General features: G+C 45.1%; 1 protein-coding gene across 2 annotated transcripts in view; it reads left to right on the top strand.

Annotated features, from left to right (window-relative positions):
• The window catches only part of Prx2 (Peroxiredoxin 2), a 60,833-nt gene that overhangs the window by 27,652 nt on the left and 8,676 nt on the right, over positions 1 to 24,505 (top strand). The window contains exons 1-3 of one of the 2 annotated variants that reach the window (XM_053793332.2): positions 10,739 to 10,749; positions 14,187 to 14,464; positions 14,720 to 14,882. In XM_053793332.2, coding sequence (XP_053649307.1) covers positions 10,744 to 10,749; positions 14,187 to 14,464; positions 14,720 to 14,882 — 447 coding nt within the window. In that variant the 5' untranslated portion in view covers positions 10,739 to 10,743. Of the gene's footprint in view, positions 1 to 10,738; positions 10,750 to 14,186; positions 14,465 to 14,719; positions 14,883 to 24,505 lie in introns of those variants that run through there. The other variant, XM_070086915.1, reaches the window with a different exon arrangement.

The following is a 24,505-nucleotide window of genomic DNA, read 5'->3' as shown; positions in this document are numbered from 1 at the left end:
CCCGCTCAGCGGCCTTCGTCCGAGACGCGTCCAATGTGCGGCCTGAGCCAGCCTCATATGTTCCGCCGGTGGCATTGTTTACCAGCCAGCCTCCGCGGTAACATTCAAGCATACAATCGGAATATTTCGTATTATTACAGTGTTTTCGGTGCTGTTTCTGGAAAATAAGTGACCATGGGCCCCAAGAAAGCTTCTAGTTCCAACCCTACAGCAATAAGGGTTAGAATTCCTATAGAAATGAAGAAAGAGATCATTGATAAGTATGAAAGTGGAGTGCGTATCACCGACCTGGTCAGGTTGTACAAGAAACCCAAATCAACCATCTCTTCTATTGTGGCCAAGAAAACGGCAATCAAGGAAGCTGTTCTTGCCAAAGGTTTAACTGTGTTTTCGAAACAAAGATCGCAAGTGATGGAAGATGTTGAGAGACTCTTATTGGTGTGGATAAATGAAAAACAGCTAGCAGGAGATAGCGTCTCTCAAGCGATCATATGTGAAAAGGCTAGGAAGTTGCATGAGGATTTAATTAAAAAAAGGCCTGCAACTAGTGATGTGAGTGAATTTAAGGCCAGCAAAGGTTGGTTTGAGAGATTTAAGAAGCGTAGTGGCATACATAGTGTGATACGGCATGGTGAGGCTGCCAGTTCGGACCACAAAGCGGCTGAAAAATATGTGCAGGAATTCAAGGAGTACATAGAAACTGAAGGACTGAAACCTGAACAAGTGTTTAATTGTGATGAAACAGGCCTGTTCTGGAAGAAAATGCCAAGCAGGACCTACATTACTCAGGAGGAAAAGGCACTCCCAGGACATAAGCCTATGAAAGACAGGCTTACTTTGTTGATGTGTGCCAATGCTAGTGGTGATTGCAAAGTTAAGCCTTTATTAGTGTATCACTCTGAAACTCCCAGAGCGTTCAGGCAAAAGAATGTCCTCAAGGATAATTTGTGTGTGCTGTGGAGATCAAACAGTAAGGCATGGGTCACTAGGGACTTTTTCTATAACTGGTTACACCATGCATTTGCCCCCAATGTCAAAGATTACCTAACTGAAAAGAAATTAGAACTTAAGTGCCTCCTGGTGTTAGACAATGTCCCTGGTCATCCTACAGACGTGGCAGAGCGACTTTATGGGGACATGAGCTTCATTAAGGTGAAGTTTTTGCCTCCTAATACCACTCCTCTCCTGCAGCCCATGGACCAGCAGGTCATTTCCAACTTCAAGAAACTGTACACAAAAGCTCTGTTTCAAAAGTGCTTTGAAGTGACCACAGACACTCGATTGACTCTAAAAGAGTTTTGGAAGGATCACTTTAATATCCTCAATTGTGTAAACCTTATAGGTAAGGCTTGGGAGGGAGTGACTAAGAGAACCTTGAACTCTGCTTGGAAGAAACTGTGGCCAGAATGTGTAGACAAAAGGGATTTTGAAGGGTTTGAGGCTAACCCTGAGAGGAGTATACCAGTTGAGGAATCAATTGTGGCATTGGGGAAGTCCTTGGGGTTGGAGGTTAGTGGGGATGATGTGGAAGAGTTGGTGGAGGAGGACAATGAAGAACTAACCACTGATGAGCTGATAGATCAACTTCAAGAGCAAGAGGCCAGACCTGGGGAAACTGGTTCAAAGGAGGGGAGAGAGAAATTGAAGGAATTGCCTACTTCAAAGATTAAGGAAATGTGTGCAAAATGGCTTGAAGTGCAAACCTTTTTTGATGAAAATCACCCTCACACAGCTATTGCAAGCCGTGCTGGTGACTGTTACAATGACAATGTTGTGAACCACTTTAGACAAATCATAAAGGAACGAGAGGTACAGGCCACTATGGACAGATATGTTGTGCGAAAGAAGTCCAGTGACTCTGAAGCTGGTCCTAGTGGCATTAAAAGAAGAAGGGAAGTAACCCCAGAAAAGGACTTGCCTCCTCAAGTCTTAATGGAAGGGGATTCCCCTTCTAAACACTAACACACTCTCTCCCCTCCTCCCATCCCATCAATCATCACCAGATCTTCAATAAAAGTAAGTGTCATGTAATTGTGCATGCCTTTTTCAGTTTGTGTGTACTAAAATTAACATTTTTTTGTGGTAAAAAATTTTTTTTTTCATACTTTTGGGTGTCTTGCACGGATTAATTTTATTTCCATTATTTCTTATGGGGAAAATTCATTCACATACCGAACATTTCGCATAACAGCCAGCCCTCTTGCACGGATTAAGGTCGCTATGCGGGGGTCCACTGTATAAGGTTGCTGAACAAGATGGTGGTGGTGTTCTTAATTACAGTAATGACAAATATAATACTTGTGTTGATAACTGTAGTGAGCATCATAATGAAGGCTATGGTGTCAATGATGTTAGTAATAGTGATGAGCGTAATATAAGTGGTGGTGAAGAGTGTGATGAGAGCGGTGGTGTCTATAATGTTAGTAATAGTGATGAGCGTAATATAAGTGGTGGTGAAGAGTGTGATGAGAGCGGTGGTGTCTATGTTAGTAATAGTGATGAGCGTAATATAAGTGGTGGTGCAGAGTGTGATGAGGTTAACCACATAGACATTAATGTTGAATACAATACTGTTGATAAATGTAATGAACACAATGTTGGTAGTGGCGTTGGTGATGACAGTTGTAGTGTTGCGTGTAATGTTAGTGGAGGAGGGAATGTGAGTGGTGGTGTCACCTATCATACATTCACACACAAACAGCGTCATGCTCTGGGTATACGAAGACTCCCACGAGGCCTTACAACTGGAAGTGCACTTAAAACTCATGGACAAGGGTAGCACTGTTGACATTGATAAGGTCTGCTATTTATATGAACAATTTTTTCATTATGCTGAGAAACTCAAGATGATCCCAGGACTAATATAATGGATCAAAACTCGTATAAACTTTCTATATTAAGCTGGAATATTGCATCACTTAGAAAAAGACTTCCTGACCTTCATCATAAAGTAACCACCGAACCCATTGATGTGTGTCTACAAGAGTGCAGAGTCCCTGAAAAATCCCAACCCCCTAAATTACCATCATTTGTTGCATATAACCTCAAATCTACTAACTCTTGTGTTCTATATATTAAAAAATCGCTTCCCCATCAACTTCTTGCACATAAGAAAACAGAGGGGCTACAATATCACGGTGTTAGGATTTATATAGGGAACTCTGCTCTCAACATATTTAACTTGTATGCTCCTGCTGATAAATTTAATTACTTGGAGCTCCCAACTTGTGCTCATTCTGAGCCTACTCTTATTATTGGAGATTACAATGCGAGACACAAAAGCATTGGAAACTCAGTTTGGTAATCATAATGGTAATCAACTGTTGTCACTCTTAAACAGTCATGATAATGTCCAAATTGTAGGTGACCTTGAACCCACATATCTATGGAGGCGTCCTTGATCTGTGCCTGGGCTTCAACATTACTTCTGCCAGCTGTGAGTCTTCCATTGTAACAGATATAGCGTCTGATCATTTCCCTAGGCTAACCTCACTAGATATTGGTAATACTATCCTTCCTGGTGGGATATTCAAACTGAAATGTTTTAATGTTCCCACTGATCAGCATGATGACTTTGTTGCACATGTGACTGACTGGTATAATTCCTATGAGTGTTCCTCTGTAGAGACTTTTAACAATGACCTTGTGAGCAGTATTCAGAACTACTTAGAGCCGCCACTGAAACCTCTTGGTACTCTAAACCCAACAAACTTCCATAATAATCATACCTTCTTCAAAAACCATACTTATTACAATGATTCTAAACTTCGTACACTGAAACGTACTGCTCGCAGACTAGGCCTAGCCTATAGAAAACATCGTACCCCTGGAATGCTGAGGCTCTTCCAAACTGCCCTTGCTGCTGCCAGAGAGCGTATGACAGAGCTGCAGCAAACAGACTGGGAAAAATTTGTCAACGGTCTTAATGCTCACACCCCACTTAGCCGGGCATGGAGGGACATAAATAGAATTAAGGGTAACAGAACTGGGCAGATCGCGCACCCTCATCCCTTGCATAGGGCGAATGAGTTAGTCAGTGTTTGGGCTGCTACATCTAGCTATGACAATTTTCCCAGTACCACACAGGCAAAATTAAATGACAAATATGATGCAAGGGAGAGACTTGTTTGCTTTATGCTCAGCAAGGCAGATGATTGCAACATTCCTTTCACTAATTGTGAACTTGACGCAGCACTAAGGGCAACTCCACGTCGCCTGGTGAGGATGGTATTACTTACAACATACTCGGATTGCCATGTCGAGTACCAGGTAATCCATTACTTGAATTCTATAACATGAGCTATGTAACTGGGAGCTCCCTCAATCTTGGACCAACAGCCTCATCATTCCAATTCCTAAGCCCAATCAAGAAAATGCATTTCGCCCAATATCTCTTACTAGCTGCTTGTGTAAAACATTTGAGAGAATGATTCTTAATCGTCTCATGTACAGAATCAAACAATTTTTGTCTACCCGGTTACATGGTTTCATGCATGGAAGGAGCGTGCATCATTGCATAGCCACCTTTCTCACCCTGCACACTGACAGCTCATACACTACCTTCCTTGACCTTAAATCCGCTTTCGATGTAGCCAACCGACATGTAATCATTAGTGAACTTGCCAGAATGGATGTTGGAGGATGGCTTCTCTGCTGGATTAAAGGCTACCTGTCCAACAGAAAATCGTCTGTGTTGTTCCAGGGACTTAGAAGTGTAACTAAAGACTTTGAATTAGGAACCCCACAGGGAGGTGTGCTCAGTCCCACACTGTTCAATATTCTAATTAATGCATTACTTAATGCTATGCCTAGTCAGCCCCATCATTATGTGATTAGTTTTGCTGATGATATAATGATTCACACCACCGGATTCTCCAACACCCAAAACATTCTTAATCATGTACTAGCCTCGTGTCAGGACCTGGGGTTGATAATCTCTACTGATAAAACAAAGATACTCAATAGGCGTCCTCCTCGACAGAGAGGCACAGTTCGTCAGATCCAATTGCATGATGGGTCTCTTCTAGAATATGTAAGCAGATACAGGTATCTAGGCTTTGAGGTTCCACTACTTGGACCTGTTGTAACAAGACTTTGTCGCCAATACAAAGAACGACTAAGAGCACTTAGAGTTGTGGCAGGGGTTCACCCCAGGTATGGTGCTAATGTTAAAATTGTGAAAATGATGTATCTTGCTTATATTAGATCATTGGTTGATTATGCTGTGCCACTACTTGCTCTTGTGTCTGACTGGAAGCTTGGAGGGCTGAAAAAACTGCAGAACGAAGCAATGAGGATCATTTTAGGATGCCCTCGTACTGCCAAAATTTTAAATATGCAAAAAGAACTTGATATTCCAAGCTTCAGAGATCGTGTTACTGAAAGAAATATCTTAATTGGGGTTAATGTGCTCAGGCAAACTCATTCAAACCCCTGCACAGAAGCCCTCCAAACTTTCCTCAGCACTGGTGAACACTCCTCCAGATGGATCGAAAAAACTGGAACCGACCTCCGCATGAATCAGATACATGATCTATGTCAAGTAAGGCAACAGCGGCACTTCTCCGCTCCATGGAATATTACTCCATTCCAAACTACCATTCCTCCATTTCTCCCCAAACTACTTCTTAAATCACAACCAAAACTTCGCCTTGAAGCCAAACATGAGGCCTTAAGCTGTATTGATAACTTAGTCACACAGCACACACTCTCGCAAATTATTTACGCTGGTGGTTCTGTTCACCAATCCACTGGTGCAGCTGGTAGTGCTGCTGTTGTCGTACAGAGTGATGGCTCTCTTAAAGAAATTGGAGCACGCATCAATAATTGGGCCTCTACCCTTCAGACAGAACTGTTTGCCATACTCCTTGCACTGAAATGCATCTATGTATCAAAGATTGACAGTTTAATTGTAACTGATTCTCTCATCCATAAATGCTCTCAACTCATTAAGCATAAATTGTGGCATGCTTGTGTCAGAAGCCAGACACAGGTATGGTAGGATTGTGGACAGTGGAGTCAGAGTGCACATGCTGTGGATTCCATCTCACATTGGTCTTCAGATGCATGATAGAACTGATAAATTGGCTAAGCTGTATGCTTTCAAAGAGGGAGTAGATTACAATCTTGGCTTGTCAGGTAGTAGTTTGAGAACAATACAAAAAGAACTTCAACTGAATTTTATGGACTTAAGGCTCAGGGAGATTGACACCAGTGAGTCCATCTATCATCATTCTATCATGCAGGAGGAGCCACATGTCTATGGTGCATCCAACAAAATAAGCAGACTCTTGGATGTCACTACCGCCCGGCTCCGGCTGGGTTACAAGTATCTTTGGCAGGTTAAATCACCACCACCAGATGTAGACCAAACGAAATGTAAACTTTGCCAGATGGACTATTGTCACACCCTGCGTCATTATGTATTGGAGTGCGATAAAATTAAGGAATTTAGAAACAACTCACTCAGAAGTGTTCAAGAAATGGCTAAGTATTTTATCCACAGTGGTATATTACAGACCATTCTGGAGAAATACCCTGACTTTGCTAGCTGTAAATAAAGCATTACCACATGTGTGTGTGTGTGTGTGTGTGTGTGTGTGTGTGTGTGTGTGTGCACTCACCTAGTTGAGATTGCAGGGGTTGAGTCCAAGCTCCTGTGTGTGTGTGTGTGTGTGTGTGTGTGTGTGTGTGTGTGTGTGTGTGTGTGTGTGTGTGTGTGTGTGTGTGTGTGTGTGTGTGTGTGTGTGTGTGTGTGTGTTTGTGTGTGTTTGTGTGTGTTTGTGTGTGTGTGTGTGTGTGTGTTTGTGTGTGTGTGTGTGTGTGTGTGTGTGTGTGTGACTCAACAATCAATATTTGCACCAATAACTCACTACAGTTGTGACTGGGTGTGGAAGTGTGAATTGCTCATTACTCTAAAATTTTTTCATGATTGTAGCCATGTATAAACGTAAGTAACCATTCTTACAGTATTCATTACCTTTGTAACTTGTGAGTTCATTACCTTGTACCTAGTTCAGCCATCAAAACTTTGTGCCCCAGTCCCTAGACCCATTATGTACCTCTGTAATCTGTAAATACCTTTGTAACTTGTCATGATTGTGACTAGACCTACCTGGAGTTCATTACCTTTGTAAATTGTGAATTCATTACTTCTGTAACTTGCTCAGCTATCAAAACTTTGTGGCCCAGTCCCTGGACCCATTATGTACCTCTGTAATCTTTTGGCTACCACCCACAGGATGGGTATGGGGTGCATAATAAACATATTAAACTAACTTAAACTCTGGAATGGTGAAGCAGTCATCGTAGGAGTCGCTGCAGGTTTCACTCAACCTGGGGCACGACATGCTGGTGCCCTCGAGTGAGGCGTCATCAAAACTCGGCAGCTGGGCAGGACTTCTGGCAAACGACTCAGGAGGACACTTCTCGACTGGTACTGTCGCTGGGCTGTTACTGCTGGCGAGCATGGAGTAAGTCGTGGAGCGAGTCGTGGCAGAGACGACTGGGCGAAACATCTGGGAGTCGTAACATCATACACCATACTGCAGTGAGCGAGCTAGCAGTCAAAGTGACATCATCATTGTGCAGGAGCTCACTGAAGCTGTGACAGGAGGCTGACACAGCGCCTGCCAACAGGCCTAACTGCAGCTTGACAAGTGTCATTCTCTCGGCAGTTGGAGTTATAGCAGAGGTTAGTCTAAGCGTCCCCAGACTTGTTTCTCTACATATAACTGCACTCGGAAGGTCTGGAGGTGAAGTGAAACAAATCTCGATGGGAATCGTAGCAGGTACGATTCTGCAGAACATCTATGAGCGACGAGCATAAGAGCTTTCTGTACAAGGGGCTCGTATGCTCAGGGCTGACTAATATCAGCTGTCAAACGTGCTGGTCACACCGGGTGACAGTAACACAGTGGTGCTACTCAGTGGTCTGGGCTCAAGGCCACACTGGACACACGGAAAACTTTACACACGCCCGTGGTACATGCGGTACAGCATGACTTAAACTAGCAAATGATGCTTTTCTGTGCACAAAATTGACACTAAGCCATACACTAACATGCGAGAACACTGACTGAGAGGAATTAGTTAACACACGACATGTATCTTCTCTGTCTTCTCGACAATACTGACATAATTACTGAAACACTCGATGTGACATCGTGTGATGTCGCGAGGTGACGTCAGCAGCACTGTGACATCAGCAGACATCTTGACGTGACGTCAGGCAGACATGACATCACGAAGTCAGGCAGCAGCATCAGTAATGCTAATGTGATGCGGGCAGCAAACCACAGCATGAGGCCTGGGACGTCTGGCTCGTTAACTCACGTGGCTCGTAGATCCACGTGGCTTCGTCCACACCCACATGGTGTCGGGATCCACGTGGCGTCGTGGTCTACGTGGCTTGCTGAAATAGCTGTGCTGAGCTGAACAACAACAGCAGAACATACAAGTGATGCTGAACATGTGACTTGAGAAACAGTGTGGGATGCTGTGGCATGGGGTCACTGGGACGCGCCACTTACAATTCTCGAAGAAATTCGGCAAATTTTGGCTAGATCCTGCTTCTACCTGTGTCTGGATGCTGAAACATGCAGACACGACATCATGATAACTCGTTGAGAGACGGATGCTTGTTGTGTAGGGTGATGAAGTGAACAACTTCATTCCTTCCTCTCTGGGCAAACACAACTGCTGCGACTACTGCTTCCCACCAGTGTGAAACAAAATTATTTGGTGATGCTGGAAGTGGGGTTCAATTATCGACGTATCTGGGGTGCCCATGCCGTGTGTTAAGTGCCCATGGCCGCGAGGAGATAGGAGTCACCCTGTTGACTGCTTCTAGGCTGCTGAGTGAGTGAGCGAGTGGGACCAGCATCCCACTGACCTGGGCAGGCCTAGAGGGCAGCACCTGAGTGCTGCAAAATATGAACTAAGCTGGCAGACAGCATAGGCTGTCTGTGCAGACAGTACATGAATGAATTATGATAGATAAATAAACCGTAAAGTCAATATTAGCTTCAACAAGAGTCTTAGTAAAGGTAAAAGTGATGTTATATGTTCATTTATCCATTTCATTAGTTATTTTATTTAGTTCTCATTGTTTTGTGTATGCAAAACTATAGTTAATCTTTAAAAATGTATTGTTTTGTTAATATTTTTGGGTGTCTGAGACTAATAGTATTTACATTAATTCTTGTGGGAAATATTATTTCCATTTTCGGCCTTTTCAGATTTAGGCCGACCTTCTGGAACAGATTACAGCCAATAACCGAGGGTCCACTATACTATAATGAGTGAGTTTGAGAATACCACCACGAGATGGCAGAGCGTAACTCGTTTCCGAAACATTCTGAAAGGGAGGAAGATACAACCTCTTTGGACATTTTTTTTTATTATTGAAATGCCCTGCAGATGAAAGTGAAAAGCATGGAGAAAAAGCCAAAAATCAGTGAATAGTGAAGCGAGATAAAAATAAAAATTTAGCAGTTCAGTGATAGTGTAGCATTAAGAGTGTAGCAATTAAGCAATAGAAAAAGGACAAAATGAAATGAACTCCTGACTGCATACACCGCTCTGCCTATCTTTTCCACTGTCAACCTTTGCCAGCATTTTTTCTCTATGGTACATACACCAGTTTATTTCTGCATTGTTTTCCTTATGAAAGTAGTGATCTACTGCAGTTAGCCTCACAAACTCCATTTTCTCTTATAATAACACCTCTGAAGGGGAGAAGTTTTCATAGGAGTGAGAATGCCCACGACCTCTCTCCTCCGCCGCTGTCACCACTAGCCACATACGTAATGATATTTTATTCATTCTAGAGTGTGTATCAGGTTTCTATGCTATTTATATTGTTCAATATGTCATATTAGACAAATTGTGATAGATAAATAAGCCGTAGAATTGATATTAGCATTACAGTGGACCCCCGGAATACGATATTAATCCGTTCCTGAGAGCTCATCATATGCCAAAATTATCGTAAGGCGTATGAAATTTTTTTTTTTTTACCACATGAAATATTAATTTTAATACACACAAACTGACACTTACCTTTGTTGAAGATCTGGTGATGATTAATGGGATGGGAGGAGGGGAGAGTGTGGAAGTTGTTAATGCTTAGTAGGGGAATCCCCTTCCATTAGGACTTTAGGTAGCACGTCCTTTTTTTGGTGCAGCAACAGCTGACTTTGGTGCAGCAACAGCTGACTTTGGTGCAGCAGCAGCTGACTTTGGTGCAGCAGCAGCTGACCGTGGTGCAGCAACAGATGACGGTGGTGTAGCAGCAGCTGACTGTGGTGCAGCAACAGATGACGGTGGTGTAGCAGCAGCTGACCGTGGTGCAACAGCAGCTCACCGTGGTTCAGCAACAGATGGTGGTGCAGCAACAGATGACGGTGGTGCAGCAACAGATGACGGTGGTGTAGCAGCAGCTGACCGTGGTGCAACAGCAGCTCACCGTGGTTCAGCAACAGCTGACTGGTGCAGCAACAGCGGACCGTGGTGCAGCAACAGATGACAGTGGTGTAGCAGCAGCTGACCGTGGTGCAACAGCAGCTCACCGTGGTTCAGCAACAGCTGACTGGTGCAGCAACAGCTGACCGTGGTGCAGCAACAGTTGACTTTGGTGCAGCAGCAGTTGACCGTGGTTCAGCAACAGCTGACTGTGGTGCAGCAACAGCTGACAGTGGTGCAGCAGCATCTGACGGTGGTGCAGCAACAGCTGACCATGGTATGATAGTACGTATTTCCCACCCTTTTTACATATGATCGCTTAAGAGATGGTATCTCCTGCTATCTGTTTTTCGTTTATCCACACCAATAACAGTCTCTCAACATCTTCGAGTACTTGCGATATCTGTTTCGAAAACAAACTTGCACCTTTTGCAAGAAAAGCTTCCTTGATTGCCGTTTTATTGGCCACAATAGTAGCGATGGTTGATTGGGGTTTGGTATACAACCTGGCCAGCTCCGAGACACGCACTCCACTTTCATACTTAGCAATTATCTCTTTCTTCATTTCCATAGTAATTTTCACCTTTTTTTACCGCACGGTTGGCACTAGAAGCTTTCTTGGGGCACATGGTGACTTATTTTGCAGGTACAATCACTAAAAACGCTGTGATAATATGAAATGTACCGATTGTATGCATGGATGCGACCACACTGGCTGGCTTGTAAACACTGGCACGCATGGGGCAGCCGAGGACATACGTGGGACGCATCCCGGACGAATCGCGTGTGGCGAGGCAATTTTTTGTGTTAAAATGTATCGTATGCCGGATTTAACGTATGCCGATGCCATCATATGCCGGGGTCCACTGTATTTTGTTATGCCTTCTGAGTAGGAATTCCACTGGAACAGATTGCTATTCCAGTTAATTTAAATGAGGAAAATTGACTCGGCATATGAACAAATCAGGATACAAACAACGTCGCAGAACGAATTGAGTTCATAAGCCGAGGTTCCACTTTATTATGTTTCTTTCCCTTGAGGGAGGTTCCTTGATGCTGGTGAGGGGCTCTTGAACTAGGGAATTGGATCTGTGCTCCAGTTCCCTGAATTAAGCTTGAATACCTTTCATTCACCCCCCACAGGCACTATAATCATACGGGTTTAGCTCTTCCCCATGTGTATAATAATAATAGTAATTATGTCTTACCAGGTTCTCATTATTTGTGAAAATAAGGTCATGAGGGTCATACGGGTATGAGACATGTTGATCAAAAAGTGTCTGAGGGACATTGGCAAAATACTTTTTGCTTTAACAAATTGTTTTACCATCGTTTGATAGTGTCACATGCTGCTTTCTACTGAATGCTTCAAATACAGTGGACCCTCGACTAATGATAAAATTGGGTAATGATGCGTTTTTGCGTAAAAATATTGGCTTGACCTACTGAAAAAACTCGCGTAAGGACATTCATCCCAAATGCGTCCACTTGTCCATCCAGCCTGAGCACCTCAGCTGCCCTTCCTTTAGCTAGTGTGCCATTGTTTACAAGCCAGGGCGGATGGTTCCACGCATAAATTCGATACATTTTGTATTCCATTGTTTTTAGTGCTTGTAACTGCTAAATAAGCCACCACCGTCATCTGCTGCTGTTGCTGCACCACCGTCGGCTGCTGCTGTTGCTGCACCACCGTCGGCTGCTGCTGCACCACCGTCGGCTGCTGCTGTTGCTGCACCACCGTCGGCTGCTGCTGTTGCTGCACCACCGTCGGCTGCTGCTGTTGCTGCACCACCGTCGGCTGCTGCTGTTGCTGCACCACCGTCGGCTGCTGCTGTTGTTGCACCACCGTCGGCTGCTGCTGCACCACCGTCTGCTGTTGCTGCACCACCGTCGGCTGCTGCTGTTGCTGCACCACCGTCGGCTGCTGCTGTTGCTGCACCACCGGCGGCTGCTGCTGTTGCGGCGCCACCGTCGGCTGCTGCTGTTGCTGCACCACCGTCGGCTGCTGCTGTTGCTGCACCACCGTCGGCTGCTGCTGTTGCTGCACCACCGTCGGCTGCTGCTGTTGCTGCACCACCGTCGGCTGCTGCTGTTGCTGCACCACCGTCGGCTGCTGCTGCTGCTGCACCACCGTCGGCTGCTGCTGGTGCTGCACCACCGTCGGCTGCTGCTGCTGCTGCACCACCGTCGGCTGCTGCTGCACCACCGTCTGCTGGTGCTGCACCACCGTCTGCTGGTGCTGCACCACCGTCTGCTGGTGCTGCACCACCATCTCTGCTGTTGCTGCACCACCGTCTGCTGTTGCTGCACCACCGTCGGCTGCTGCTGTTGCTGCACCACCATCGGCTGTTGCTGCACCACCATCGGCTGTTGCTGCACCACCATCGGCTGTTGCTGAACCACCATCGGCTGTTGCTGCACCACCGTCGGCTGTTGCTGCACCACCGTCGGCTGTTGCTGCACCACCGTCGGCTGTTGCACCACCGTCGGCTGTTGCACCACCGTCGGCTGTTGCTGCACCACCGTCGGCTGTTGCTGCACCACGGTCGGCTGCTGCTGTTGCTGCACCACGGTCGGCTGCTGCTGTTGCTGCACCACGGTCGGCTGCTGCTGTTGCTGCACCACGGTCGGCTGCTGCTGTTGCTGCACCACGGTCGGCGGCTGCTGCTGCACCATGGTCAGCTGTACTACTCGAAGATGTGGAGAGTGTTGGTGTGGCTTAACGAGAAACAATTACCGAGAAACAACCCCAGAGGGTTAGCCACCCAGGATAACCCAAGAAAGTCACCGCTTCATCAAGGAATAACTTATTTCCATTGGGGTCCTTAATCTTGTCCCCCAGGATGCGACCCACACCAGTCGACTAACACCCAGGTGAACAGGAAAAAATGCCTGGAACTAATGCTCATATTGGTGAATTTAAGGCCAGCAGAGGTTGGTTTGAGAGATTTAAGAATCGTAGTGCCATACACAGTGTGATGAGGCATGGCGAAGCTGAAAAATTCCAACCCCAACAAGTGTTAAGTTGTGACGAAACAGGCCTGTTCTGGAAGAAAATGCCAAACAGGATCTACATTACTCAGGAAGAAAAGGCACTCCCAGGACACAAGCCTATGAAAGACAGGCTAACTCTAATGTTTTGTTGTAATGCTAGTGGGGATTGCAAAGTGAAGCCTTTACTCGTGTATCACTCTGAAAATCCCAGTGTGTTCAAGAAAGTGTCTCATCACTCATCAATACTCTTCAATGAACCTAAGTGTCATTTTTGTATTTATGTATTGTGCATGTCTCGTTGTTTTCTTTGTAGGGAAGTGTATATTTCATGTAAAAAAAAACTTTTTTTTTACTACTTTTGGCTGTCTGGAACAGATTAATTGGATTTCTATTATTTCTTATGGGGGAAATTAATTCGGCTCTGGAATAGATTAAAATTGTTAGTCGAGGGTCCACTGTAGTTACATAATGTCTTGCTCTACTGGTAGCCATTTTTGTAGCCACTTTGAAAGTGTGATCACTCGACCATTGTCACAGACATATGCAACAATGGTTAATTGCATTGCAATCACACTTCATGGGTTTTGACTTTTTTTATAGCAGTTTTTTCTTTGAGGCCAGTATTAATTCACACATATTTAATTAGAGTGTATGGACTTGTAAGAAATATACATTTGTGAAATTGCTATTCCTTGTATATAGTAGTTAAAAATGTTAAACTTCCCCAGGCTTTGCAACGAAGGCCAACCATGAGCAATCAAGTACCTGCTATTGCCAAGCCTGCACCTGTCTTCAAAGGAACTGCAGTTGTGGATGGTTCATTCAAGGAAATTTCTTTGGAAGATTATGTAGGCAAATACGTTGTGTTGTTCTTCTACCCTCTTGACTTCACCTTCGTCTGCCCTACAGAAATAATTGCCTTCTCTGATAGAGTAGAAGAATTCCGTAACATTGGCTGTGAAGTGGTGGCTTGTTCAACAGATTCCCATTTCTCACATCTTGCATGGTATGTATCGATCACAAATGTTTTAGTAATTGATGCTGGTCTTTTTAACTTGGTGTGATAGTATTGGTCAAATGTTTGTTAGTTGCTTATATTAAATTTTATCCTTATTTTTAATTGTATCTTTTTATGGCTGAGTGCTGTAAACATGCGATCAATTCTGTCAGTGTCACTACTACTACAAGTGTTCAGGTAGCTTTTGAAAAAAAAAAAATAAAGTAAAATGTAGGTACTCTAATGAAACCTAAATTTTTGTAGGGTCAACACTCCTCGCAAAGAAGGTGGCTTGGGAGCAATGAACATTCCCCTCTTGGCTGATAAATCTCTGGAAATTTCAAAGGCTTATGGTGTTCTCAAAGAGGATGAAGGAATAGCATTCCGTGGTCTATTCATTATTGATGGTCATCAAAATCTTCGTCAGGTATGTTAGCATTTAAAATGAAAATATTAACATTAAGAAACAAAATTGTTCTTTGTCCATGTATTTAAAACTTGGACAAGAAAGGCAGCTAGCATAACCCATAGCTGGTCCAGCAGGGTGGCTAGTGTAACTTGTAGCTGGTCCAGCAGGGTGGCTAGTGTAACTTGTAGCTGGTCCAGCAGGGTGGCTAGTGTAACTTGTAGCTGGTCCAGCAGGGTGGCTAGTGTAACTTGTAGCTGGTCCAGCAGGGTGGCTAGTGTAACTTGTAGCTGGTCCAGCAGGGTGGCTAGTGTAACTTGTAGCTGGTCCAGCAGGGTGGCTAGTGTAACTTGTAGCTGGTCCAGCAGGGTGGCTAGTGTAACCTGTAGCTGGTCCAGCAGGGTGGCTAGTGTAACCTGTAGCTGGTCCAGCAGGGTGGCTAGTGTAACTTGTAGCTGGTCCAGCAGGGTGGCTAGTGTAACTTGTAGCTGGTCCAGCAGGGTGGCTAGTGTAACTTGTAGCTGGTCTAGCAGGGTGGCTAGTGTAACTTGTAGCTGGTCCAGCAGGGTGGCTAGTGTAACTTGTAGCTGGTCCAGCAGGGTGGCTAGTGTAACCTGTAGCTGGTCCAGCAGGGTGGCTAGTGTAACTTGTAGCTGGTCCAGCAGGGTGGCTAGTGTAACTTGTAGCTGGTCCAGCAGGGTGGCTAGTGTAACTTGTAGCTGGTCCAGCAGGGTAGCTAGTGTAACCCGTAGCTGGTCCAGTGGGGCGGCTAGTGTAACCCGTAGCTGGTCCAGCGGGGCGGCTAGTGTAACCCGTAGCTGGTCCAGCAGGGTGGCTAGTGTAACTTGTAGCTGGTCCAGCAGGGGGCTAGTGTAACTGTAGTGGTCCAGCAGGGTGGCTAGTGTAACCTGTAGCTGGTCCAGCAGGGTGGCTAGTGTAACTTGTAGCTGGTCCAGCAGGGTGGCTAGTGTAACTTGTAGCTGGTCCAGCAGGGTGGCTAGTGTAACTTGTAGGTGGTCCAGCAGGGTAGCTAGTGTAACCTGTAGCTGGTCCAGCAGGGTGGCTAGTGTAACTTGTAGCTGGTCCAGCAGGGTAGCTAGTGTAACTTGTAGCTGGTCCAGCAGGGTGGCTAGTGTAACCTGTAGCTGGTCCAGCAGGGTGGCTAGTGTAACCTGTAGCTGGTCCAGCAGGGTGGCTAGTGTAACCTGTAGCTGGTCCAGCAGGGTGGCTAGTGTAACCTGTAGCTGGTCCAGCAGGGTGGCTAGTGTAACCTGTAGCTGAAAAAACCATACCCCCGGCCGGGATTGAACCCGCGGTCATAGTCTCAAAACTCCAGCCCGTCGCGCTAACCACTAGACCAGCTAGCCACAATAAGATTCATCCAACTAGGTATATTTCTACACCATAGGAAGGTTAGCACAGGCACCTCTGTGACCACAAATGCAAGTCACGGCCACGCTAGCTGGAGATTCGTCTGTAAAAACTTGCATTTGTGGTCACAGAGGTGCCTGTGCTAACCTTCCTATGGTGTAGAAATATACCTAGTTGGATGAATCTTATTGTGGCTAGCTGGTCTAGTGGTTAGCGCGACGGGCTGGAGTTTTGAGACTATGACCGCGGGTTCAATCCCGGCCGGGGGGTATGGTTTATTTGCAATCGTGTCATTACGATTTCTTAAGTCATGTTAACCTGTAGCTGGTCCAGCAGGGTGGCTAGTGTAACCTGTAGCTGGTCCAGCAGGGTGGCTAGCATAACCTGTAGCTGGTCCAGCAGGGTAGCTAGTGTAACTTGTAGCTGGTCCAGCAGGGTGGCTAGTGTAACCTGTAGCTGGTCCAGCAGGGTGGCTAGTGTAACCTGTAGCTGGTCCAGCAGGGTGGCTAGTGTAACCTGTAGCTGGTCCAGCAGGGCGGCTAGTGCAACCTGTAGCTGGTCCAGCGGGGCGGCTAGTGTAACCTGTAGCTGGTCCAGCAGGGTAGCTAGTGTAACCTGTAGCTGGTCCAGCAGGGTGGCTAGTGTAACCTGTAGCTGGTCCAGCAGGGTGGCTAGTGTAACCTGTAGCTGGTCCAGCAGGGTGGCTAGTGTAACCTGTAGCTGGGCCAGCGGGAGGGCTGGTGCCACCCGTAGCTGGGCCAGCGGGAGGGCTGGTGCCACCCGTAGCTGGGCCAGCGGGAGGGCTGGTGCCACCCGTAGCTGGGCCAGCGGGAGGGCTGGTGCCACCCGTAGCTGGGCCAGCGGGAGGGCTGGTGCCACCCGTAGCTGGGCCAGCGGGAGGGCTGGTGCCACCCGTAGCTGGGCCAGCGGGAGGGCTGGTGCCACCCGTAGCTGGGCCAGCGGGAGGGCTGGTGCCACCCGTAGCTGGGCCAGCGGGAGGGCTGGTGCCACCCGTAGCTGGGCCAGCGGGAGGGCTGGTGCCACCCGTAGCTGGGCCAGCGGGAGGGCTGGTGCCACCCGTAGCTGGGCCAGCGGGAGGGCTGGTGCCACCCGTAGCTGGGCCAGCGGGAGGGCTGGTGCCACCCGTAGCTGGGCCAGCGGGGGGGCTGGTGCCACCCGTAGCTGGGCCAGCGGGGGGGCTGGTGCCACCCGTAGCTGGGCCAGCGGGAGGGCTGGTGCCACCCGTAGCTGGGCCAGCGGGAGTAGCTGGGCCAGCGGGAGGGCTGGTGCCACCCGTAGCTGGGCCAGCGGGAGGGCTGGTGCCACCCGTAGCTGGGCCAGCGGGGGGGCTGGTGCCACCCGTAGCTGGACCAGCGGGAGGGCTGGTGCCACCCGTAGCTGGGCCAGCGGGAGGGCTGGTGCCACCCGTAGCTGGGCCAGCGGGAGGGCTGGTGCCACCCGTAGCTGGGCCAGCGGGAGGGCTGGTGCCACCCGTAGCTGGGCCAGCGGGAGGGCTGGTGCCACCCGTAGCTGGGCCAGCGGGAGGGCTGGTGCCACCCGTAGCTGGGCCAGCGGGAGGGCTGGTGCCACCCGTAGCTGGGGCTAACTGAAACTTGAGTGCATACAATTTTAGGGGTAGGTCTCTTGGAGAGGAAAAATATGCCCTGATGTGGTGTCCTGTAACTCGATCGCTGGTGCACTTAGCTCGCACTCTTGAGGTCTGAGGGTATGGGTGGAATAATTAGGACATGTTTCCTTAAGGCACTGGCTGTCCCTGTTCACCTATCAGTAAAATAAATACTTGGGTGTTAGTTGAGTGGTGTAGGTTGCATCCTGGGGACAAAATATACCTAATTTGCTTGAAATGTTCTGCATAACAAGGGGCTTTCTATTTAGCAGTATGTCATTGACATGAGCTAGTCTGTATACCTTGTACATATACTTATAGATATAATTATGTATGTATGTACCAGATTTGTTTTACATAAGCTGTTTTGCATTAGCTGTCACTTGTCCAAGAGCACTCTTGCAAGATGTGCATTCATGTCAGAATTAAATTGACCCTAAAATCTATAACATCGCCACCCATCCCTCAGAATTCAGGCTATTTACTTACCCATTCCAGAGCTCAAGTCAGCTTGAAGTTGTTTGTCTGAATCCTACATTATGGCATTTAAGGATTTTAACCCCTTGACTGTCGCAACCCCAAATCCTGAAGTGTCTCCTTGGGTCGCAAAATTTCCGAAAAAAAAAAAAATTTTCTTATGAAACGATAATCTTTTCCCGATTGTAATGACACCAAAAGAACAAAATTGATGGAAAACTGACAGAATTACTCTCACGAAGTTAGCGACCTTGGCAATATTTGCGAATCGGCGATTTCACCCACTTAGAGCCCAATTTTTGGCTAATTCCATCATTCTAGTGGACCAAACTCAGCTAATTCTTTAGAACTCCATTTTTTCTATCGATTGAGTACAAGAAACTGCCCATTTAATGATTTCAACCACCCAATAACGTGGTCAGAAATTTGCAATTTGGCCAATTTCATGAAAAATAAAAAATGACAATTTCAAAATAGTCCAGAATGAACATGCAGACACTTTCTCTGTTCATCAGTCACATCTCCAAGCCCCTCTGATATTACTCTTGCTTTCTATTTTGAATTTTTGTTCAGACAAAAAAATATTTACTGTTATGCAGACTACTGCAATATTGTAATAATTGTTTAAATAATGTCATCCCATTCATGACTGCATATTAGAATGGCTAGTTGGACATTTATTGGAAAATGACATCATTTGTTTACTTTTGAACGTCGGCAAAAATCAAACATTTCCCCTACTTTGAGCTCCATTTCAAGGTTCTTTTCATAGTAAAACCAATCAAAATCACCTCTATTTCTAATATGTTTTCAATTCTATCAAATGAGACCAAGGAAACGAGAATACAACCATAAATACTATACGAAAATAGACCACAAAGTCGGCATTTTAATTAAAAAAAAAAAAAAACGGTTGGAGTTTTTTTTTCCTCATTATGCACTGCGGTCTGCAGGATTTTTTTATATGGTGCACACAGATGCAGTCCCTCACATGTGGGCCTACCAGCTTTCTCCTGCTTGATTTGAAACTGCTAGAATTTGAGTATATATACATCAAACAGTGGCTCGTAAGACGTATATTTACGACCGAAACAGTCGAAGGGTTAAACAATTGTGTAAGAGGTGGAAAGCATATACAGTATTTTTTATTATAATCTGAGGAATTAGCCCATGTGTTGATGAAATATACAAAATGCATGGTTAAATTAGTGACAGGTTTGCCATTAGTGTATGTAGTTGAGCTGCTATATAGGGAGAAACTGATTATAGAGAAATTAGAGATTTTTTTTTAATATTAATGGTGTCAAGTAAATTGTACATCATTTTATATACTGTACCAATTGGAAATCTTAACCCTTAAATGGTCCAAACGTATATATACATTTTTTCAACATCTGAAAGTATGTAAAAAAAATGTAGATCTTCTTTTTTGTTTTACATTTGAAAATGTGTATATTTGTTATATTTGAAAATATGTAAAAAAAAAGTAGATATACTTTTGTAGCACTACGAATTTGAACGTCAGTCTCTTTGGACCGTTTAAGGGTTAATTGCATTGTTTCTTGTAAGAGTTTTTTTTAAAATAGGATATAGAGTAGGGCCCCCATTTACATGGCAGGTTAAGTACTAGGCTACTGCCGGAAAGCAGACATCGCCGGAAAGCAGAACGCCATTTATTTCTACTTATGAATGTTGGATAATAAGTTTACACTAACATATATTAAGTTAGCAATAGAACAAGGCATTAAAAAACAAGAAAAAATAAAATACACACACAGTACACTCATTACTTATCTCAAAATATTTGTAGTCTTAATGTAGGGTGAGGAGTGAGTAGTGTTTGTTGTAAGTTGTGTGGTAGGTATGATAACCAGCCAGGCAACCCCACCCCACTCACACACAATATACAGTGGACCCTCAACCAGCGATATTAATCCGTTCCTGAGAGCTCATCGTTAATCAAAATAATCGTTAGTCAAGTTAATTTTCCCTATAAGAAATAATGGAAATCAAATTAATCCGTGCAAGACACCCCAAAGTATTGAAAAAAAAATTTTTTTTACCACATGAAATTTTTTTTTTTTATCACACCGGCCAATTCCCACCAAGGCAGGGTGGCCCGAAAAAGAAAAACTTTCACCATCATTCACTCCATCACTGTCTTGCCAAAAGGGTGCTTTACACTACAGTTTTTAAACTGCAACATTAACACCCCTCCTTCAGAGTGCAGGCACTGTACTTCCCATCTCCAGGACTCAAGTCCGGCCTGCCGGTTTCCCTGAACCCCTTTATAAATGTTACTTTGCTCACACTCCAACAGCACGTCAAGTATTAAAAACCATTTGTCTCCATTCACTCCTATCAAACACGCTCACGCATGCCTGCTGGAAGTCCAAGCCCCTCGCACACAAAACCTCCTTTACCCCCTCTCTCCAACCTTTCCTAGGCCGCCCCCTACCCTGCCTTCCTTCCACTACAGACTGATACACTCTTGAAGTTATTCTGTTTCGCTCCATTCTCTCCACATGTCCGAACCACCTCAACAACCCTTCCTCAGCCCTCTGGACAACAGTTTTGGTAATCCCGCACCTCCTCCTAACTTCCAAACTACGAATTCTCTGCATGATATTCACACCACACATTGCCCTCAGACATGACATCTCCACTGCCTCCAGCCTTCTCCTCGCTGCAACATTCATCACCCATGCTTCACACCCATATAAGAGCGTTGGTAAAACTATACTCTCATACATTCCCCTCTTTGCCTCCAAGGACAAAGTTCTTTGTCTCCACAGACTCCTAAGTGCACCACTCACTCTTTTTCCCTCATCAATTCTATGATTCACCTCATCTTTCATAGACCCATCTGCTGACACGTCCAACTCCCAGATATCTGAATACGTTCACCTCCTCCATACTCTCTCCCTCCAATCTGATATTCAATCTTTCATCACCTAATCTTTTTGTTATCCTTATAACCTTACTCTTTCCTGTATTCACCTTTAATTTTCTTCTTTTGCACACCCTACCAAATTCATCCACCAATCTCTGCAACTTCTCTTCAGAATCTCCCAAGAGCACAGTGTCATCAGCAAAGAGCAGCTGTGACAACTCCCACTTTGTGTGTGATTCTTTATCTTTTAACTCCACGCCTCTTGCCAAGACCCTCGCATTTACTTCTCTTACAACCCCATCTATAAATATATTAAACAACCACGGTGACATCACACATCCTTGTCTAAGGCCTACTTTTACTGAGAAAAAATTTCCCTCTTTCCTACATACTCTAACTTGAGCCTCACTATCCTCGTAAAAACTCTTCACTGCTTTCAGTAACCTACCTCCTACACCATACACTTGCAACATCTGCCACATTGCCCCCCTATCCACCCTGTCATACGCCTTTTCCAAATCCATAAATGCCACAAAGACCTCTTTAGCCTTATCTAAATACTGTTCACTTATATGTTTCACTGTAAACACCTGGTCCACACACCTCCTATCTTTCCTAAAGCCTCCTTGTTCATCTGCTATCCTATTTTCCGTCTTACTCTTAATTCTTTCAATTATAACTCTACCATACACTTTACCAGGTATACTCAACAGACTTATCCCCCTATAATTTTTGCACTCTCTTTTGTCCCCTTTGCCTTTATACAAAGGAACTATGCATGCTCTCTGCCAATCCCTAGGTACCTTACCCTCTTCCATACATTTATTAAATAATTGCACCAAGCACTCCAAAACTATATCCCCACCTGCTTTTAACATTTCTATCTTTATCCCATCAATCCCGGCTGCCTTACCCCCTTTCATTTTACCTACTGCCTCACGAACTTCCCCCACACTCACAACTGGCTCTTCCTCACTCCTACAAGATGTTGTTCCTCCTTGCCCTATACACGAAATCACAGCTTCCCTATCTTCATCAACATTTAACAATTCCTCAAAATATTCCCTCCATCTTCCCAATACCTCTAACTCTCCATTTAATAACTCTCCTCTCATATTTTTAACTGACAAATCCATTTGTTCTCTAGGCTTTCTTAACTTGTTAATCTCACTCCAAAACTTTTTCTTATTTTCAACAAAATTTGTTGATAACATATCACCCACTCTCTCATTTGCTCTCTTTTTACATTGCTTCACCACTCTCTTAACCTCTCTCTTTTTCTCCATATACTCTTCCCTCCTTGCATCATTTCTACTTTGTAAAAACTTCTCATATGCTAACTTTTTCTCCCTTACTACTCTCTTTACATCATCATTCTACCAATCATTCCACCTGTAACCACAAACTTCTGCTGAACACTCTAACACTACATTTTTAAACCTACCCCATACCTCTTCAACCCCATTGCCTATGCTCTCATTAGCCCATCTATCCTCCAATAGCTGTTTATATCTTACCCTAACTGCCTCCTCTTTTAGTTTATAACTAAAGTGGTTCACAACATTGTCAGTGTACAGGTTGCCAACACGGCTTGCAGTAGCTGTGTCAGGGTGATTATCATCCATAAAGCTTTGCACTTTAAGCCACATTGCACAGACTTCCTTAATCTTAGAAGTAGGCAACTTCTTCAATTTCTCTCTCCCCTCCTCCAAAGCAGTTTCCTCAGGTCTGCCCTCTTGCTGTTCAAGATGATCTAGCAGCTCATCAGTGGTTAGTTCTTCACTGTCCTCCACCACCAACTCTTCCACATCCTCCCCACTAACCTCCAACCCCAAGGACTTCCCCAATGCCACAATGGATTCCTCAACTGGCATAGGATTCTCAGGGTTAGCCTCAAACCCATCAAGATCCCTTTTGTCTACACATTCTGGCCACAGTTTTTTCCAAGCAGAGTTCAATGTCCTCTTAGTCACTTCCTTCCAAGCCTTACCTATAGTGTTTACACAATTGAGGATGGTAAAATGATCTTTCCAAAACTCTCATAGAGTCAGTTGAGTTTGAGGTCACTACAAAGCACCTTTCAAACATAGCTTTTGTGTACAGTTTCTTGAAGTTGGAAATAACCTGCTGCTCCATGGGCTGCAGGAGAGGAGTGGTATTAGGAGGCAAAAACTTCACCTTAATGAAGCTCATGTCCCTAGAAAGTCGCTCTGCCACGTCTGTAGGATGACCAGGGGCATTGTCTAATACCAGGAGGCACTTAAGGTCTAATTTCTTTTCAATTAGGTAATTTTTCACATCGGGGGCAAATGCATGGTGTAACCAGTCATAGAAAAAGTCCCTAGTGACCCATGCCTTACTGTTTGCCCTCCACAGCACACACAAATTAGCCTTGAGGACGTTGTTTTTCCTGAACACTCTGGGGGTTTCAGAGTGATACACCAATAAAGGCTTCACTTTGCAATCACCACTAGCATTGGCACACATCAACAAAGTAAGCCTGTCTTTCATAGGCTTATGTCCTGGGAGTGCCTTTTCCTCCTGAGTAATGTACGTCCTGCTTGGCATTTTCTTCCAAAACAGGCCTGTTTCGTCACAATTAAACACTTGTTCAGGTTTCAGTCCTTCACTGTCTATGTACTCCTTGAAGTCCTGCACATATTTTTCAGCCGCTTTGTGGTCCGAACTGGCAGCCTCACCATGCCTTATCACACTATGAATGCCACTACGCTTCTTAAATCTCTCAAACCAACCTTTGCTGGCCTTAAATTTACTCACATCACTAGTTGCTGGCATTTTTTTAATTAAATCGTCATGCAACTTCCTAGTCTATTCACATATGATCGCTTGAGAGATACTGTCTCCTGCTATCTGTTTCTCGTTTATCCACACCAATAACAGTCTCTAAACATCTTCGAGTACTTGCGATCTCAGTTTCGAAAACATAGTTGCACCTTTGGCAAGAACAGCTTCCTTGATTGCCGTTTTCTTGCCCACAATAGTAGCAATGGTTGATTGGAGTTTATTATACAACCTGACCAGCTCAGAGATACGCACTCCACTTTCATATTTATCAGTGATCTCTTTCTTCATCTCCATAGTAATTCTCACCCTTTTTGCTGTAGGGTTGGCACTAGAAGCTTTCTTGGGGCCCATGGTGACTTATTTTGCAGGTGCAATCACTAAAAAGGCTGTGATAATATGAAATGTTCCAGTTGTATGTTTGGAAGCGACCGCGGTGGCTGGCTGGCTTGTAAACACTGGCACCAAAGGGAC

This window comes from Cherax quadricarinatus, chromosome 20 (assembly GCF_038502225.1).
Source record: "Cherax quadricarinatus isolate ZL_2023a chromosome 20, ASM3850222v1, whole genome shotgun sequence".
NCBI lineage: Eukaryota > Metazoa > Arthropoda > Malacostraca > Decapoda > Parastacidae > Cherax > Cherax quadricarinatus.
The sequence above is the reverse complement of the archived record's forward strand: the minus strand, read 5'-3'. Positions and strand labels throughout refer to the sequence as shown.